The 20,930-nt window shown below is 41.4% G+C and overlaps 2 protein-coding genes across 7 annotated transcripts in view; both read right to left on the bottom strand.

Moving 5' to 3' along the window:
- The window catches only part of LOC308099416 (transcription factor MafK-like), a gene marked incomplete at its 3' end in the record, with an annotated part of 18,077 nt that extends 5,800 nt beyond the window's left edge, over positions 1-12,277 (bottom strand). The window contains exon 1 of the mRNA XM_080448160.1: positions 12,238-12,277. The remainder of the gene's footprint in view (positions 1-12,237) is intronic.
- A 563-nt stretch (positions 12,278-12,840) lies between these two features.
- On the bottom strand, positions 12,841-19,634 carry pycr1a (pyrroline-5-carboxylate reductase 1a). 6 transcript variants are annotated; one of them, XM_080447877.1, is made up of 8 exons: positions 19,478-19,634; positions 17,485-17,556; positions 17,292-17,362; positions 16,925-17,104; positions 15,295-15,516; positions 14,704-14,796; positions 14,169-14,332; positions 12,841-13,892 (listed from the first exon to the last, which is right to left on the bottom strand). In XM_080447877.1, the coding sequence occupies exons 2-8, from the start codon at positions 17,549-17,551 to the stop codon at positions 13,721-13,723; spliced, it is 969 nt and encodes a 322-aa protein (XP_080304003.1). In that variant the 5' UTR covers positions 17,552-17,556; positions 19,478-19,634; the 3' UTR covers positions 12,841-13,720. The 6 variants fall into 6 exon arrangements, with proteins under 6 accessions (XP_080304003.1, XP_080304002.1, XP_080304004.1 ...); XM_080447876.1 differs by having other exon boundaries at positions 19,484-19,630; XM_080447878.1 differs by having other exon boundaries at positions 17,485-17,581; positions 19,478-19,630.
- Between the last annotated feature and the right edge of the window lie 1,296 nt (positions 19,635-20,930).

Consider the following 20,930-nt stretch of genomic DNA (forward strand, 5'->3'; position numbering starts at 1 on the left):
AGAGAGAGAGAGAGAGAGAGAGAGAGAGAGAGAGAGAGAGAGAGAGAGAGAGAACGGCCTTGCGAAAATGCACTCTCGACACATTTAGAGGAGCTTGAGAAGAACGGGTTGAGAGCGAGAGAAGAGAAAGAAAAAAAAACCTGATCTCAGCAAGGACCACGACGACCAAGGCGCCAATTAGGAAGTTGTGAAGTTGAACTAACGCGATGTAGAGCGACCCGGCCAACCTTCAGACGTTGTCCCGGGTTCGTCTACACACCCATAGAGGGTGGGTGGTGAAGGTGGGGATCGGCCTATAGGTGAATTTAAAAAGGGGGAGATATGATAAGACTTGAGTCCCGCGTCGCGCCTTAACGATCTCATCCCCTCTCGCAGGGCCTCTCTCTCTCTCCGGGGGGGGGGGGGGGGGGTCTGCCAGGGATGGACACCATTAGCCCGGGGAGCCTTTGTTCAGGGGGAGCCATGGCTCCACACACCGTGTCCCCTGATGAATATTTATCATTGTCATTCACCAGCCCAAGGTGGGGGTAGGAGACCAGGGGTGGGGTGGGGTGGGGGGGGCCGTGAGCAGGGTGGGTGAGTTGAATAAAGATGCTCAGGAGGTAATTCTTCAAGGATACATGCAAGGCTCCTCCATCATCGGCCGTCTCAAAATGGCGGTGGGTGGGTGGGGGGGTTGGGGTGGTGCTGTGTGTGTGTGTGTGGGGTGTGGGTGGGGGTGTAGAGGGCTGGTGGGAGAGCCAGCTCCACTTGACAGCAGTGTAACAAGATTATCAGGGCCATAAGAGCAAACAAAAACCCCAGCAACCCGCTTCAGAATCTAGATTACAGCAGCGCCTGTTATCTGAATACTAAACACGGCTGGGCAAGGCATGTGGACCTCACTGAGGCATGAGAGTGGACCACATATATCGGCATAAGCCTGATTCACACTTAGTTGCGCACCGGTTGACGCATGCCGAAATTAACCGATGTACAAGCTCACAATTACAAGCTCACAATGCGTTGTGACGTGTTGTGAGCTTGTAATTGTGAGCTTGTAGATTGGCTACTTTCAGCACATGTCGGCGAAACAATGCAAAACCAAGTAGAAATCAGGCAATAGAATTAGGAACTGCATGTATATATTATTCATAGATAAACACAAATGCATGCACACACACACACACACACACACACACACACACACACACACACACAAGCCCATGCAAATGTATCTTGTCACTGCCAATTCCTGAAAGGAAGCGGCCCATCTCTTGGCATCGACAGGTTCCTAATGAAGTGGATAAACTGGGCTGTGGAGGTGCATGCTGATGAAAGCGAGTTTTTAGCAGGCTGCACGCTCATACTCATGCACACATGCAAGCACACACGCAAGCACACACACACTCACAACAATAACAATTCAGTTCGATGAAGCAAACAGTTGAATATATCATCCACCAAAATGTTACATTCATGTCTAGAAAGCAAAGCCACACCAGTATGCAGTTCGGTGGCTTTGTATGGTCTCATCCTCTGAGACGAGGACCGGCCTTGGCCTACAGAGAGGCTGAGACTGCGGGTTTTGGGAGGTGGAAGTCCCAACTATCATTTAAGGCTGGGGTCTTTCAGTTATCAGGTATCTTTCTTGCTCTCTTTGAAAAATGACCGTGACCTTGAGAACACAACAAGTGGAAGAGGGCTGGCCAGTTATTTTTCACAGAGCTGCGGTTACAGGCTCATCAGCAGAAACCCTTTCTTATGAACCACGTTAACTCTGGCAAATGTTTTGGACACATTCTCATCATCGGACGACTATAGGGATCGAGAGGTTAACACGACTCTCATAACACATTGTTTTTAAATTAAACAGTTGTTAACCTACCGACTGTACTTGCTGCCAGCACCGCTGAAATGCCGAATGCAGCCAACACCCACCCATGCAGCAGAAATAGCTGTGATCAACATTTCATGCTTGATGAGAGGCAATAGTTTGACTCCCTCCCTCCCCATTCTGAGCAGGAAAAGATCGCCTAGATATTCAGATCTAATCAACCCTCCCTTCAGCTGAGTGAAGTCAATTATCAAGCAAGCTACATGTGTCGGGCGCCATTTAACTGCAAATTAAAAATCAGACTCCGCTGATAGCTCGGGAAAACTTACTGGAAGGTGGGTGTGAACTATTATGTACAGACAAGGCAATGGAAGGAAGGAGACAGAGAGATAGATAGATAGAGACACACAGAGAGAGAGAGAAAGAGAGATAGAGGGAGAGAGAGAGAGGGGAAGTGAGGGTGAGAGAGACAGAGAGGAGGGAGGCTATTAACTACCAAGTATTCAGAGCGTGAAATAAGAGTGACAAAACGAGATAGAAGAGAAGGCATTCAGCAGCTTTTCAAAGGGAAATGTGATGCACTGTTAATAGTGGGGAAATACTGAGCCAACACCTTTGGCCACACTTAAACCCTATACTTATCTGGCTGGGGTCCCCCAGGGGCCTATATTTTCCCCCCACTAAAACAAATACAGTTGCCAAAAAATTGCCAATCTACATGCTCACAACACGTTTCAACACAACGCATTGTGAACTTGTAGATGTAGATCAGCTATTTTTGCCGAATGTCCAAACTCCCCAGAATAGGGGCATTAGGGTTTGTGGAAAACAAAACTCAAGGACTTCAGGGCAAAAAAACAACAACTGCCAAACATAAGCAGAAAATAAATTGTCCGTCTCTCGAAAGAACTGGATGCTGGAGTGAAGACACTTTGATGTTGATCTCATACCACATCTCTTGGGAGGGAATGAGTGGATATTGGCATCTTACATTAGAGAAGCGTCATTGCCTTTACCTACCAGTGCCTTTACCTATACAGTAGATGTACAGCACAATGCAAGGTGATAGACTGCTTACTGAATTCAACACCACAAAACTAAAATCTGCTTGTGAGGGATAGAATAAGACTTCAAAAATGATAACGCATTGAAGGATCAAAGTGGCATTCCAGAACGTCTGTAACTCTTTTCAATTAAATACAATTCCTTGAGGTAAACTAAACAAAAAAGAAACTGTGAAAAGTATGCATTACCACCTGCCCAATTTATTGGCCAGGTTTTCTTTTTTAAATAAATGTCTAGGGAGTTTACCACCTGCCATAAGAAAGGGTATGGAAAAAAACAAAAACCAAAGAAACCCCCAAAAAACTTAAACCTACAATCTCACTTTCTAAATGTAGCTCATTATTGTTTTGGCAGCCTGCTACTCTCAAAACTATATTTTACAGTGCAGGGCATTCTTTTTTTTTTTCTTTTTTTTTTACCTTAGTACACCAGGCATGTTTTTGGAAACTGACATAAAAATTGCAATCCCTGTAGAAAAGTAGGCCTGCTCAACCATCATCACTGACATCTCACTATGCACACAGTCTTGACTGTTTTTGTTTGTTTGGCTTCATTTTGTCTATATCTCAAGCCTTGTTTATTTGAAGAAAGAATGAAAGACTACATTGTAAAAATAAAAATTACACACTAATACCAAGTAAAAACTGTTTGGGCTGAATACTATACCACATTGCAGGCTATACTCACGCATCTCTTTAACCCATTAAGGTCTGTAGGTTCCGATTCTACAAATTGTCTTCTAAATCCTAACAGTTTTCTGAAAAACTTCTGTTGCTATATCAGTGGTTCTCAAACTTTTTCATGTCAAGGACCTACAAAATTATATGTATTTGGCTGCCGACCCCCATCTGAAAATATTTTGTTCCAGGGACCCCCAGAAGCAAAAATGTTAGTTAAAAATGTTTGCTTTAAAATTTTATATTTTTGCTTTTCTCGATTTTTCAAAAATAGCAGATCTACAAGCACATAGCGCGGCACTCTGCGCCGTGCTATGAGCTTGTATATCTGCTATTTTTGAATAGCCAAAGTATGAAATAATGGTTTAAGTGGTTACACAGATGTGTTCCCAGTTTTAATGGGTTAAGAGATTAAATTCATACATTTAAGCTTGCAAACTCTACATGCATAAACATCAAGACTGCTGCTGAAAGCCAAGCATATTAAATATCTAGAGTCATGAGGTGCAGGATTTTCTCAAATTGATCCGTCTGCATTTCTGCACAGGTTGAAGTTTGTATAGTAACGTAGTCCATTCTGTGCAAGTTGAAGAAAGAGTATAACATGTGATGTGTTTTGATATTGATACCAGCTCTGAAAATAAGTCAATCAAATGTAATGCAATCCACTGGCATATTGAGCAACAGTAGTTGGGCTGGCAATTAGGACAAAAACACCCATTAAAGCCTCACTTATTAAAGGGATACTTCACTCTCGGGCCGGGGACACATTTAAAAAAAATATTAAAAATAAATGAAAAAAGTTATGGAAAATTCATGGCCCCCTCACGACACGCAGTGTCCTACTAATGTGTGAGGGGGCCATGAATTTTCCATAACTTTTTTCATTTATTTTTAATATTTTTTTTAAATGTGTCCCCGGCCCGAGAGTGAAGTATCCCTTTAAGTTTTGTTTAAATAAATAAAATGTGATTTTGTCCAATCTGTATGGTAGAGTATATGTTATGTTAATACAATATAACTTATACAATTGGGGTGGTTGTATTTTGACTCCCTGCTCTTTAGTATCGAGACATTTAGACCGTGTCAAAGGTCATGTCTGACCTAGACACAGGATCTGACAAGAATCTGACAAGATTCAATGTATCCCCCAGACAATTATTCTCTCTTCTTTTTACATCAGTTCTCTTTTTACATCATTAAGTATTAATACTGTATTAGCTCCAAATAAATAAATAAAAAACTGATATGAGCAACCATTTAAAACTGGCCTCATTGGGTACATGTGCAGGCATTTGTCCTACATCCAGGTGTAAGGGATTCAAAAAGAGAGAGAGAGATTCATCACCATCAAAAGGCAACTACTTAAAGGTAGGGTAAGTGATATGTTTTGGTTAAAACAAAACGCTTTTTTATTAAATGGTTAAAGCTCTGTAGGCTATTCTAATGACCATTGCTAGAGCGTTTGTCTCTCCAGCTCTTTAAAAACAGAAAATACAATTTCAGGTGGGTTGCCAATTTCAGCCAATCAGGAGAAAGTACCCATTTATCAGCTTAAATTTTATACTGTTCCAGTTCCAATTTGGTCTGCTCATGTCTTTGTTATTACTTCCCATTGCACTTGTTTATCCTGTATGAGTTTTCTCTCCTGATTGGATAAAAATTGGTATCAAGACCTGAAAATGTATTTTTTGTTTACTAAAGAGCTAGAGAGACAAGAAGACTCCTGTTACTGAACAAACACTCTATATAGCAATGATTACTATCAGAATAGAGCAATTTATTTAACACTTAACAAAGAAATATGACTTACCCTACCTGTTTTGAATTGACAATGGCACAATGGAAATTTCCAAGCACAGTAACAATTGTTTATTCCACTCTGCTGTAGGAGTAAAATCCTCAGTGTTCATTTATCCTTTAGAATGTACAGATTTGACCATCTGGACCCTTAGGATCCATTTGGTTACATTTGTACACTTTTCAGTGTTAAGTTGACACTGAATATGTTTACAGTGTAGATATAAACTATAATAGGAGAAAGCTTTCCACTGCATCTGCCTGCAGGACTTGATTAAAAGGGAGCAGAATATCGGATACATCAGCCTAGCACTGGCAGAGGGACCAAGGGTTGCAGGCAACCCACACACACTGGCAAAATATCCATGAGCTTCACTACACCACGTGCATGTATAAATGACTATTGCAGTGTGCCTGGTGGCTCAGCCTGGTTAACACACACACAGACCATATGCTCCTTGTGTGAGCCCAAGGACTGCAGGTTCGAATCCAACTCCCATCTTCCCTTGCACGTTTTTCCTCTCTCTGCCCTTTGGTTTCCTGTCTCATAGTCTACACAATCTCAAAATAAAGTATTTAAAAAAATGCCAAAAGAATATCTTTCAAAATAAATGAATAAATAAATAAATGCTTATTTCATTGATTGACCTACAGGGTACAATGCAGAGTATTCAAGCACATGGCGTAGCCTGGAGCAATTCCAGATATTTAACCCAATAAAACCGGGAAAGCATCTGTGTCATTTTAGATTTAGCCACTTTAACCATTATTTTGGCTATTCAAAAATAGCAGATATACAGGCTCATTGCACGTCACTTCATGCCGCGCTATGAGCTTGTAGATCTGCTATTTTTGAAAAACCGTGAACATTTGTGAACAATCTTTGAATAAATGGGGGTCCCCGGAACAAAATATTTTGAGATGGGGGGGTCGGCGGCCAAATACATATAGCCCAATTTTGGTTGATATAGCAACATACGTTTTTCAGAAAAGTGTTAGGATTTAGAAGACATATGTAGAAGATCTTAATGGGTTAAATGCAATCTCAGGGAAAAGTTAAGCCAATTATTTTTTTTATTTTTCTGTTTCACATGTTATTCTGGATGTGTTCGTCAAACATTATCTATCATTCTCACTCTTCAAACACTTTCTAAGCTAGTCTATCATTATTATTATGAATCAGGGCAAGATTACCATAAGTTATGGTTGAGGATTGAGGAGGATGCCTCTATCTCGCAATTCTTATAAAGAATAAAGAAAGAAAGAATAAAGAATCTCGCAATCTGTATAGAGAGTTACGTATTCCCGAGAAAATAAATAAAGGTTGAATTGAATATATAGATATATGACCACCATAGAGTTTTAACTTTACATACCCTAACCTACATTTGAATTGAAAACTCTGTGCCACTGAGAGAAGTCCTTTATACAAGAGCATATCTACACTCTTTTCATTTCCTCACCTATTTACACTTACTCAGCGTTCCATGACCTCTAAAAATGTCACAGACCAAGAAAAATAAAAAAAGGGAAATACCAGCCACTGCTGGATAGGGCAACCATTTCTATCAACTATCTTACTGAAGTTTGAAGTCTTTACACTGTAGTTTAAAATATAGGCCTATCCTCAGCATGAGAAATCACTTGCGACACTGGTCAAAAATGTTTGCCTCTTGGGCTTATCATATAATAAATCCATCAAAAAACAGGACTCCATGAAATGCCAACCTACATATCAACTGAGGTCCCTGCTGAATCCAAACTCTTTAAATTTAGCTTTCGTTTTGGCTTAGAGTTTACGTGTGTGTAAGCACTAAGCTCACACACGTCTGTCATCAGCGACAGTCTAACATTAATGTGGCTCATGCGTCAAGCAAAGCTTAATAAGTAGGTTATAAGTAGGTTACATCAAAATCAGTGAACTGCTCTGCTGTGTAGGCTTGTTCTGTTTAGGCTAATAGCTAATGGGAATTATGGGGAAATGTGACACGAATAATCAATACACCAAGCTCATCTTAACCACGTGAGCCCTGCTAGCGTAGCTATTTAGGCCATGTCATAATAGGCAAACATTCAGTAAAAAATAGCAGATCTACAAGCTCACAATGGGTTGTGTTGTGTTGTGAGCTTGTATAAGGCCCGGCGCTAGCCGACAAAGGTTTGTTTTTTCAATTATTTATTTTTACTGACAGCAGTTGAAGTCCTTGTCATGTCTGTCTGTCTGTCTCAGTCCCTCCTGGTACACACAACACCACTGACCACTTTCTTAACACGCTGAGGAAGGCTTGACACCGAAACGCTATTAATTAAAAAGTACCAGAAGGTTTGTTTTTTAACTGGCAGTCTTGACAGAGGGAGCGAGATGGTCCGGTTGAGGGGGCGTCGCCCCCTCACGCCCCCCTGTGACGCCCTGCCTGGCTTGTATATTCGATGTGCTATATTCGGCAAAGAAATTTGGTGTAGAAAGAAAAAGGAGGGGGGACAAACTTAAGTATAGAGCTATCTATCAGTAATTAAAATGGTGTGAGAGAAAATACAACCACTGTGTAATTCCTTGCCTCTGTACTTGGGCCCTCCTGCCCGCAGTATCTCTCAACCAATCAAGGGATACATGGCTGATTGGATGTAGTGGTTCAGGTGCTGTTGGCCGAAAAGCCAGCATCCTCCAAAACGACCTATTCTGTCAACAACAGTATGTTCATGAAAACTTCCAAACAAAATAATTAAAAAAATGTAATAAAATAAAGACAAAAGAAAAGTAGAGGAAGGACAATAACTAAAACAGAGTGAACATACTGCGCATGGCGTGAGCGGAGACTATTGTAAACGTCTTAAGTCTGTCTCCAGCTTGCTCTATTTTCACCTGACAGGTAACAAACAGTGTTATTTTGCTATAGCCTAGTATTTTTGCTATATTATCTTGTAACATCATCATCATACATCTAGTAATTCTCCTGGAGCTAGTAAGATAAGTGTGATAGCATGATTATATCCAGACAGCATTGATGAATGAAGCAATGGTAGATAATTTCCCTTTTTAAAAAATCTAGCTTGTACTAGAGTTGCTCTGATACCGATACCAGTATTGGAAAAGCTGCCGATACCGCCTAAAATACTGGTATCGGTATCGGGCAGTATGACAGTCTATGCCTTTCCGATACCATGTAATTTATCACGATATTTTATATTCATATGTTTTCAAATTATGTTGCACTACTGTTTTATATTCTTACTGTACAATTTACATTATTATTTTACTAACTTGGAGCTGCACTTTTTTTTATTCCTGTATCAGTGGTTCTCAAACTTTTTAATTTCAAGGACCCCATAACTCTGAGAGTGAACAAATGGAACCAAATAAGGATCCATTTGGTTACATACTTGTAAGTGTCCATTTGGAACCCCCTCATGGAACCCTGAGGGTCCCTGGACCGCACTTTGAGAACCACTGTCCTAGATTTTTTTTTTTTTACACACTGGTATCGGATCGGTACTCTGTATCGACCGATACGCAAGTTATTGGAATCGGAAGGAGGAAATGGTATCGGTACATCTCTAAACAGTAGCTAATTTCCCTTTCAAAATCTAGCTTGTACTAATTTCTCCAAAGTTGCCTATACCGCATCTAAGTCCGATGAGAAATTCAACACGCATCGTCCTTGCACAGTGTCTGGATGAAAGTATTACTTTCAGAAGTGAGGCAGGCATATTGCAATGTTGCGCAATCATAATCCGCACTGCCCTTGCAAGGGGTTTCATCACCAACATCCCCTCCTCATTGGGAAAAAAAGAAAGAAAGGAAAAAAGAACCTATATTGATCTTTTCCTCCTTTTCCTCCAGGCCTTCCCCATTTCCCCATGCAGCTTAAGCAGCAGTTTTGTGCACAAACAGCACACTTGTTTTCCTTTCATGGGACCTATTAATTGTGCTCAATAGGCATAACTACTCCCAAGACATACAGAATGCATACTGGCCATACAGAGGTACTGGTGGTGGCCACGGTGTACCACGCTCTGCCGTTGTGTTGCCTGGTGTTTCATCAACCTCACGCTTCCGTTTTTCCACCCTCCACCGCCTGCCCATTCTGAGCACCGATACTGAATCACCTCTACGGCATCTAGCCTTATTTTATCTTGGGCTACCTCAGCGCGGAGTGCCCATAAATCTCAGAGCTGATCTCCACTCCCTCTGTCTCCAGCCCCACACTGCTGCTGCCTGCCACCGCCCCCCCACTGTGCTCCTACATGGGGCTCCTCATCTGTTCTCGTTACCTGCAGGGGAGGGCCACAAACAGGCATTACGCTATATTGCAAAGCTGGGCTCCTGCACGGGCGAAAATCTCCAGTTAATTTAACTCTTGAGTGCAACCAAATGAAGCCCTACGGGTCCATTTGGTTGCATCTGTACACTCTGTAATGTAGTGCTGCTGGACTGGTCTGTCTGTCTAAAAAACACACTTCATTGCCCCCGTTGCATGAACAGAGATGATGCAATGAGTTGAATATCCGAGCAAGAATTGGTAACTTGGGTCTGTTTACCGTGGGCTTTTTCACTCAACAGATTCCAAGGTGACTTTTGAATTCCACAGATTCTACATGGATAATTCATTGCCTGCCCGGCACAGGCTCCCAGTCTAATAGGCTACCAATTTGAGCCTGGCCATACAGTGCAACAAGGCAATGTCTGGCTCAAACCAAGATATAATGAAGATGAGTGCAGTGATATATGCTGTATAATATTACAAGCAAGGTGGGACAGCATTCAGCCAATTATACAATACATAAATAAATAACACATTCCATTAGCACCCAGTTCAAATATGACCCTTTTCCTAAAGTGTCATTTTTCATATCCTTGTGCCTTTGAACTTCTCATTCATCTCGTGCTTCAAAAATATATGTGACCTAATTTAACAGCATTCGTATTAGTAGGGACTCCATTATCACGATATAAGTGCACAGCACTGCTTAGCATGCATTTTTCCTTAATAGAGTTGACATCATTTGCTGTCTGACAACTAAGCATTTATGCTGCAAGTACATTAAGACTATCTGTTGATATACAACGTGACAACGCCGCAATAAAAGCAGCACAAGACATTTCTCTCTCTCTGCTGGAGGAGATGTAGATCACGCTATGAATGCGTGATGATGTGATGGCCATCATCACTTGATGCTCCGTGGCTTCTCTGATGACTATAAATCAACACGATCGCAATCTATCTTCTCGGTGACAGGCAGGCAGCAGCTCGGTGATAAAACATCGATCTTTATTCACCGAGCAGACCTTTTGTCCAGTCAGTCAGTGCATGGTGGTGCCATCCATGTTTCGGGTGGATTCAACAACAAAAAAAAACGTCTTAATAGATTGTGATGATTCAGCATTGTAAAAAAATAAATGCAAATTAAAAAAAATGTGGTTTGGTGAGATAATAAAATGCTGTTATAATAATACATGAGCAGCCAGTAACATGATGTACCGGCTGTGAGGGTATGATCGCTTTGGCTTTGGCATTGTTACAGCAGTGGCTAAATGAATCCTCACTTCAGGTGAACCTAATTCCACCACAGCACACACTGCAGCCGAATAAACCATCATTTCTACACCATGCCCTTGCCTATAAATAACAAACCCCTTGCATGCATTTCTAAAAAACGACACACAAAAAAAATAACTCCATACAGTATCAAAATGCTGCATAAAATGGATCATGCACAGATGTATTTTTTAATATCCTTGATAAAAAATGTCATCAGACAGAAACCAACCTGATCTGTCGCTACAGTCAGCGCTGCTTGCAGGGCTCTCTCTCTCTGCTGCTTCCCTTGCCTTGCTCTCTCTACTACACACGCACGCTGCACACGCACGGCACGCACGCACGGCGGGGTGATGAAGCAGCAGGTTTGAACGCCCGAACAGAACAAGTGTATTTAGTTCTTGACAACAAACCGCGAGAGGATCAAAGAAGACGAACGAACGGACACGAGATCCAAGAACTTATTTCAATGCACACAATGCATAGTCTGGAGTCTGTCTGGACAATCCCACAAATATCTATAATAATAAATATATAATAAATGATTTTATTAATTAATTATATAACAAATTATTTTATCAATAATAAATAATAGTCTTGCATCACCATCAACAATCAGAAGAATGACAAAAAGCTGCTTTGGTCGCGAAAAGAAAAGTGACACAAAAACACAAACACCCCCGCCCACAAAAAACAAGCGAGGAAATCCCCGTGCTCAGCTTCTCGCTAGTATAACGTTTCTTCTTCCAGCGTGGTGCCGGGAACAAGCCGCAGATCTACAAGCTCATGACGCCGTTGCATCGCGACGCGCTGTGGGCTTGTAGCTCTGCTGCCTTCGTTGCCGTTACTGTCTGTACCAGAGAGTACAGTGACAGTCAGATAACTGGGAAGGAGCGGAGGGGGTGACCGGGGTCTAATTGTGAAACAGCTGAACTGAATGACTGACATGCATACAGTAATTACGCACCTAGTTGCTGTATTTGAAGAAAACAAATACTGACAATGACAAAAATTAACTGTCAACTAGACATAATTTCCCTTTTAATTTATGTCTCGCCGAGACACAAATTAAAAGGGAAATTATGTCGCGAGTCGCCACGAAAGTACAACGGTGTCGCTAGACTAAAAGTAACAGATATACAACGGGTTGTTAGCTTGTATTTTCTGTTATTTGTTTTAGACAAGCGACAACCCTCGTGCGACATGGAAGCAGACGGTAAACAGTAGTTCGCGACGTCTCGCTCTGTCAGGCAGCGGCGAGCGTCAAAACCCGTGCACACTATGGTGCACACTCAGCACAAACAATCAACAAGAAAACACTTGCTTTTGGAGCTGGACTCACCTCACGTAACTTGAGTGAAATTGGGGTTTTGTAGTTCTTGTTTCAGCCAGTGCAGCCAGGCAAGCAGAAGTCAACAATAACACCCAAAAGCCGTCATTTCTAAAACTAGTACTACTAACAGCACGCTTCCAACGCAACACTCGTCCTCTCCTTGTTGTTGATTCCTTTGCCTTCTGCCACGACCAGACGTCATGATGTTTGGTCACGTGTCTTCATTCATGAGGGGGTCTTTCCCCCCCCCCTCAGAAGTAAATAAAACATGTTTAAAATAAATGTGGCAATCTATCTAAGTATAATGCCGTAAGCTAAGCATGTACTGCAATGCAATGCCCCAGAGAGAACACACTGCATGTGGGGCTGTGCTGTGCTGTGCACTGTATTGTGTGTACACTTTTACAAAGTCCTCGCTCAGCAAATCTTCACAGTTCTGGAGGCATAGTACAGTTTGTTTACAGACTTAAAATATTCCCCCACTAATCTAATAACCATTTAATATCCACAGAGCACACTCTGCATGTAGTGCCTCTACTCCGGTGCACTCACTTTGTACTGTCTTGTGTGTAGTAGTTTTACAAAGTAATCACTCAGCACATTCTTCACAGTTATGGATGGAGCTTTATAAAATACACTATTGCGTACAGTACAGTTTTGTTTACAGACTTAAATATGAAATCAGTTTTCAGAGGTTGCAGAGAAAACGGGAGTGAATAAAACCGCCACAGCAAAACAATGCTGAGGTAATCACCTTGATGCAGACATCACAGTCGCCTTTCAGGCTTTCACAGTGAAGATAGGAACAGAGACATTGTTTTATCAAATCTATGACTTCAGAAATAAAGTGATGTACAGTATCAGAACAACTGTTAATAGTACCTGCAGGAAGACAGAGACAGTGTAGCTCTACTAACTAACCTGACAGAGGGCAGGACAGCATATATTACTTGTATAAAAAGGTTTTCCTGCTACCGCAGGTATCAACATCCTGAATATACTGTGATCTGCATTTAGTAGTTTATCCCTGGAATTACAAAACATTGTCACTGATGCGTGACAAGTCAGGAGTTATGAGGGTGCTCGCCAGCATCAGTGACTGATAGGGTTGGGGATCCTTTTAGGATTTTAACGATTCCGGTTCCTTAACGATTCGCTCTTAGCGGTCAGATTTCTTAACGCTTCCCTTTTAACGATTCCTGTATGGGGTTCCAAATGGACCCTTGCAGGTCTGTAACTCTGAGAGTGTACAAATGGAACCAAATGGACCCGTCCATTTGTACACTCTCAGAGTTATGGTGGTCCTTGAAATAAAAAATGGTTTGAGAACCACCGGTATTGTAATAGTATAGCAGACGTGAAGTCCACATACCAGCTCTAACAGTGTGATAAAACCGGTTCCGGAAACGGTTCCCATTGTGATGGAACCGATTCCAGTGACTCAATAATGGATCCGGTTCCGGATCCCAACCCTAGTGACTGACAGAAGTGCTCAGTTCTTCTTGGTCCTGGTTGGCTTGCTGCTGTTGAACAGGCTGATCCCACGGGACCGGACCTGCACGTCTGCCACGGTCACTCCTGGCTGCTGCAGCACCTTGTCCAGAGTGGTCTTCTTTATGGCCGCTGCTGAGATCCTCTCTTGATCAGCCAAGAACTGAAGTTCCCTTTACAAAGGTCGAGGAGAAGGACAAGGACACAAAGCCATTGACAGTAGTGTCATCAATTTGTCAACTGCCAGTTACCAGTGAAAACAATTCCAGTATACATTTCTTTGAGTATAGCTCCACCTGCTGCCTGAATAAGATATGTGAATAGTAATGTGTATTAAATGGCATACTGTGTATATAACAATAATTGAACTCCCTTTAGAAATGCAGGTGACAAAATAAGAAATAAGACATTGCACGTTCCTTTGTGACAGCTTAAACTTGTGAGCCTACCTGGTCCTAATGCAGGAGGCCTCTACGGCGTTGATCAGAAGGCTGCGGAAGCCACCGCTCTCCAAGACATGCAAGGCGTGGATGGTGGCGCCCCCTGCTGAACACACGTCGTCCTTCAGCTGACCAGGGTGCTGATCTGAGTCCAGAAGCATCCGAGCTGCCCCCTTAGACCAAACACAAGGAGTCATGTCAGAACTAGGCCTGTCACAATTACTACCTAAAATGTGTATGTTGAAAGATAACAAAACGTTGCGATGCATTGTGAACTTGTAGATCGGCCATTTACGCTATTGTAGAACTAAGAAGTATAAAATTATTAAATGCATGGCCTGTGCAGTATTATTTATTTTGACTATTGGTACCGGTCATTGTCATTAATTTCTTTGTATGTTTAAGTAAGTTGTGCCCTGTGTAAAAGAAAATTGTGTAAAAGGTAAACATAAATGTAATTTTGATTTGTATCAAAGCCCTTGTCAGAGCAACATAAGGATAATGCTGTATAATGACAATCTGTACTTAATGACAATGCTCTCACCAGCAGTGCCTGGGCTCCAAGCCTAACAGCCAGTCTCCTGGGCAGGCCCATTTTCACACCGCCATCGGCGAGAGCCTCTAGTGCCGTGAATGCCTACAGTACAAGACCACAAATAATACAAACACAAACAAGGAATCAGACAATGTAAAACCCTCCAGAAAACATAACACTAGAATGACAGGATAGACTACAATGTCAGGACACACACACACACACACACACACACACACACACACACACACACACACACACACACACACACACACACACACACACACACACACACACACACACACACACACACACACACACACACACACACACACACACACACTTTCTGTCGGTTTCGATGTACAAAGAGAACTTCCGAGATTTCAGCCCTTTTCTGTGTTCTGTGATACATCTTAGATTCAAGAGATGCAAATACTTTATTTGTCACATACTCATATGTGTATGAGCAGTGAAATATTGGTGCAGCAGAATCCAGACTAAGCAACAAGTAATGTCTTAACATAATAGGTGTACTTTCATAAATCATCGAAAAGGCCAGGTATGTGAGTGCTATTGTTCATAATCCTTTAGTTGACTCACATAGGCTGGGCCACTGCCACTCAAGCCAGTAACAGCGTCGATCAGGTCCTCCTCCACCTCGGTGCAGTAGCCTACACTGGCCATCAACTGCTCCAGCAGTTTGCCATCCTCCACCTCAGCATGGGTGCCTGTTGCGTACACCGTGGCTCCCTCTCGCACCACCACTGGGGTGTTGGTCATGCAACGCATCACCTTTGGAGCAGAGCGATACTGTTCCAACTTCTGCAGGGAGGGGGTGGACAATGCACATCATCAGTAGCAGGCTTGGAATTGCAGTCTAAGACGGCTGGTGTTCATATCAGCAGCGACAAAGTGACAAGGCTACAAGTCACTCACAATGGAAGCCAGTGACATGACGATACAAACTGATGACCAACACTTGTCACTGCTGACGAGTGCACTTCTGGTTGGCTGCCACTCTCTCTCGCTGCACAGCGGCAGTGACAAATTTGAACTTTTCTAAACTTTGCCGCTTTCCACTTTTCGCTGGCTCCACCTCCTGAAGCGGAGGGGAAAGTAAGCGGTGGCTCCTCTCCAGAACGGAAGCTAAATACCGCTGCTGATATGACGGTGAATTCAGCATGAGGACGATCACATTATATTTCATGTGCAAATAATCATTGTTTGGCACAACTATTTGGGAACTACAGTATGTGAGAATAACAATATGGCAGACGGCCATCTTGATAACAGCACAGAGTGTTCCTGTGTTCCACGTCAGAGAGGATACAGACAGGAACGACAGACTGGTATTTCATGTTACAACCTGTGATCACTCTGCATAAGGCACAGCTAAAATTAGATGTTAGGCGTTATACAACAGTTGACTTAAGTTAACCACTTGAACCCTATATACTTCGTTGGGGGTTATACAATAGTTCACTTAAGTTAACCACTTGAACCCTATATATTTTGTTGGGCATTATACAATAGTTCACTTAATTGAACCCTATATACTCTGTTGGGCGTTACACAATAGTTCAGTTAAGTTAACCACTTGAATATACAACCCTATATACTTTTTGTACGACAAATTACGAAAATAGCCAATCTACAAGCTCACAAAGTTTTTGGGTTTATTGCCTGAAGCCCCCCCAGGGGTCTACAGTATACTTCCCCGGTCCCAGCCCGTTCTCCCTCTACACTGAATCGTTGTGACGCACGGTCTCACTGTGCGCATTGTGTCGTGAGTTTGTAGATCGGCTATTTTATTTTATGACATGCATAGAATACGGATGCTAAGGTTCATGTGGTTATCATATACAGTAAATGTAGGATTTCATCATCTCAGACCTCGAGATTCATGGGACTAACCCAGCGGCTCTCAAAATGTGGTCCAGGGACCCTGAGGGGTCATTGAAGGGTTCTAAGGGGTCCCCAGCAAAATTTGTTTATATAGCATAACGATAGCAATCAGTTTTATTTTGTAATTTACACTTCAGCTATTCAAAACAGTCATCTACAAGCTCAGAAATCTTGGAGGGGAAAAAAAGTGACCAATTTGGAATAATAATTTAATAAATCTTCTGGGGGTCCCTGGCACAAAATCTTTTCAGATGGGGTCCACAGCCTAATCCAGATCAATTTGGGGGTCCTTGACATGAAACTTTAAGAGAAACACTGGACTAACGTTTTCTATGGAGCTGATGGTGACACCTGCAGCACAGGACACAATGAGATGGCGATCCTCAATGTCTGGCCCGATCTCATCCAGGACAAAAGGAATGATGTGGGGCTTCACGGCCAAGAAGAGAACGTCACTTTTGGAAACCGTCTCCTTGTTGCTTGTGGTGTGATTGACACCCAGTTTCTGTATGAAGTCATTTAATTCTATGTTAATTTCTTCAGTGGACAAAAAGTGAGCCAAACAAGCGCTAATACAACTTTGCAAACAACTCCTTTAAACAATATTGATAAAGTAATGAAAAATGAGGGTGAATTAATAGCAATTGGGATAAATTAAGTACTTGTCCATCTCTACTGCTCTAAGTACCCACCCGCAGTCCTAACACTGTGGGAAGGTCTGTGTCGGGGGAGCTGGCAGTAATTCTGTGGGTGGCAATCACGCCTTCAGAGGAAGCAAGGAGGGGAATAAAAAGTTTGAGAAATCAATTTGAATGCAATGATTGAAAAACACACACTGCATCAGAGATGTAAGTATGTGATGAAGTATTGATGGCTCAAACTAACCTGCAGCAGTGAACCCTCTGACCAGAGCATGGGCCAGCTGACCCGCTCCTATGAACCCCACACTCATCCTCCCTGTTAGGAAGCAAGTACACAGGATCTGTGGTGAAAGAAGTAATCACAGTCTGTACTTAAAGGGATATTTCACTTTCAAAAAAACTTTTGGTCATTTTATCGTCTATTCAGGCTTTTGTGAGCCCCCCAGACAGTTTATAAGTTGCTAGATTTAGTATTTAGATATTTGATATTCATTTTATCAGACACGCCCCCTTCCTATACAAACCCATTATAACTTCAAACTCCATTTTAACCCGTTAGATTCATCAAAAACACCCGTCCTTGGTTCTGGTGACTCACCCTGCCCTCCTAATACGTGAGGGGGCCGTGTTTTTTTGATTACTTTTTTCATTTATTATTATTTATTTTTTTAATGTATTAAATTTTTTTCATTTTCCAAAAAAAATATTAAAAATAAATGAAAAAAGTTATCGAAAAAACGCGGCCCCCTCGCGTATTAGGAGGGCAGGGTGAGTCACCAGAACCAAGGACGGGTGTTTTTGATGAATCTAACGGGTTAAAAATTAAGTTTGAAGTTATAATGGGTTTGTATAGGAAGGGGGCGTGTCTGATAAAATGAATATCAAATATCTAAATAATGAATCAAGCAACTTAAAAACTGTCTGGGGGGCTCACTAAAGCCTGAGTAGATGATAAAATGAGCAAAAGTTTTTTTGAAAGTGAAATATCCCTTTAAGTATTAAAGTACCAATACTGCAATGTAGAAATACTCTGTTACAAATAAAAGTCTGGTATTCAAAATGTGCTTGCATAAAAGTATTCACATTAAAATATACTTAAGTACTGAAAGTAAAAGTACTCATTTTGTATAATGTCCCATTTCACAAGTTTACAAATGAATAAAAATGCTTGAACATAGCAGATCTACAAGCTCACAATGCGTCGTGCTTGTAGATCTGCTACTCAGCCTAAGTATGCATAGGGCTGAAGTGGTTAATGCAGTACAGTACTTGAGTACATCATGTACTTAGTTACTTTACACCACTGTGAGGGACAGATCACTGCACTTGAACAAACAAGAGTCTTGATGGACATCTCAAATGGTCATATTGAAAAGCACTAAAGCGCTTGTATTTCATGGTATATACTTCGTCGTATGGCGGTGTCTCTCGCCGAAAATAGCCGACACGCCTACGAGCTCACAAGTAACGCGTCACATTCGGCAAGCGACACAGTAAACTCGTAAATTAAAAAAATAGGCCATATTATAGAATATTATCATGACAGGAGCTGCATCATGTGCACACAGACAGCAGCACTACGGGCTATTCGTTACCAAATAGTAGATTATGATTTGCCAAGTCGCCACGTAAACAAGTAGTTATACTTCCTGATTGTCTGGAGTTAAGCAGCTCCCATGTTTTACTTAAGTAAAAGTACTCAATACTGCGATGTAAAAATACTCCGTTTTACAAGTAAAAGCCCGGAATTAACTTAACTGTGAGTAAAAGTACCAAAAGTATTGGTACCAAAATGCACTTAAAGTACCAAAAGCAGAAAGTACTCATTATGCAGAATGTTTTCAAATGTACGAATTGAAAAAATATATATATTGAAAATAGCAGATCTACAAGCTCAGCATCGTGACGCCTTGTGAGCTTGTAGATCGGCTATTTTCAAATGGCTGAAATGTAGCTATAGGGCTGAAGTGGTTAATGTATGTTTTGTAATAATAATCAAAATCTACAAACTAGTAAACTAAAGTTTTCAAATAATTGTAGTGGAGTACAATATTTGCCTCTGAAATGTAGTGGAGTAGAATTAAGTACTGACAACTACAAATAATTTAGTAAAGTAAAACAAATACCTCTTAATTGTACTAGAGTACTTGAGTAAATGTACTTAGTTACTTTACACCAGCAGGTGACAGCAGACAACAACAACAGAGTAAACAGCAGGGCAGTTAAAGTACACTTACGGTTACGGATATTGTTGTCACTTGTGCTGTTGTTATTATTATTATTATATTAAGCACAACTTCACAGCTGCTGCGGTGAAAAAATCAACACAATGTATCAACTTGTCAACGTGGCCTCGTTGTCTCAGCTCTGTTGTAATAATGTGTACCTGGATGGAATTTAGATTGACAGGCGAGAACACCAATGAATCGGTAGCTTTGGTCCACACGTAGGAGCGTCTGCCCAATCACCGTGCCGGTGCAGCTTGCGCATCCTGTTTAGAGCGGATATGGAAACAGGATCTATGTGTGTGGAAATTACCGGATACAGTAGTCGGGCTTTAGATCGGATATGAGCACTGAGCAGTAAATAGAAACCAAGCTTTCCACAGGTACTGTGGGAAACCGGTGACACGGGTGTTGTGCTTTGGTAATGTGCTAATAGCGCCATCTACTGATACAAATCATGAAAAGCAGGATGTTTTCATTGCGTGTGTCAGATAATCCACACCGTCACATACTGTACTGTACTGTACTGTACTGTACTGTACTGTACTGTACTGTACTGTACTGTACTGTACTGTACTGTAGGCCTACTGTACTGTACTGTACTGTACATGTGTAGGATAGACAGGTTTACAGGTTATCAATGAAATGCTTTGCTATCAGTGCAGGATGTTCTTTGCATACACCCAGCCCTCACTCAGTAATCACTGAGCTAATTTAAACCAGAAAATAAATTGCCGTAATGAAAGACAATCAAACATTATGCTGGTTGAAAACCTAGCACAGTGCACTGTCAAGGAAAGTTACTTGCAACAATTAAAAAGTAGGTGAAGGAACTCAAGTGGCCCATTGGTTGAATACTTTATTAACAGTTTGCAAACAGTACAGTGGTACGATTATACAATGATGCTAAAAGGATAACACAAAAAGCTCTAAGGGCTTCCATTGTGGTCCTGTGTGAGCACCTGGCTATATCATTGTCTGCATTTGTATTCACCTCAAACTCGCATACTGAGGAATTTACGTACGAGTTTGCTTATAGATCTATAAATTGCCTGATTTCACATCCATCTCATAGAGAGCTTTGTTTAATTTGTATTGTGGGAAAATTGCCAGGGCCTGATTGACTGATTGATTGATTGAAGTCAATTTGTGGGCCAATCGAAATGTGTGTCTATCAAACCTTGTGTTTGACATAATGTAGGCCTAGCACAGGAAGCCATGGGGAGAGAAAGTTTGAACCCCTAATGAATTACTCGACTATACTGTTTACTAAAAGAGATAGGCATTGGCTTTTTAATAAGAGGGGTAATAACAATAAATCACACCAGATATATTTTGTATAATGACATTGTTGTATGAATATTACATTGTTATACATACAGTAAAACATTCGGATTATAACTCCAAATATACTATCTATTATAAAACTGTGTGAAATGTGGATTTCGGGGATCTACATAGAAAT

This window comes from Gymnoscopelus braueri, assembly GCF_963280865.1.
Source record: "Gymnoscopelus braueri genome assembly, chromosome: 13".
NCBI lineage: Eukaryota > Metazoa > Chordata > Actinopteri > Myctophiformes > Myctophidae > Gymnoscopelus > Gymnoscopelus braueri.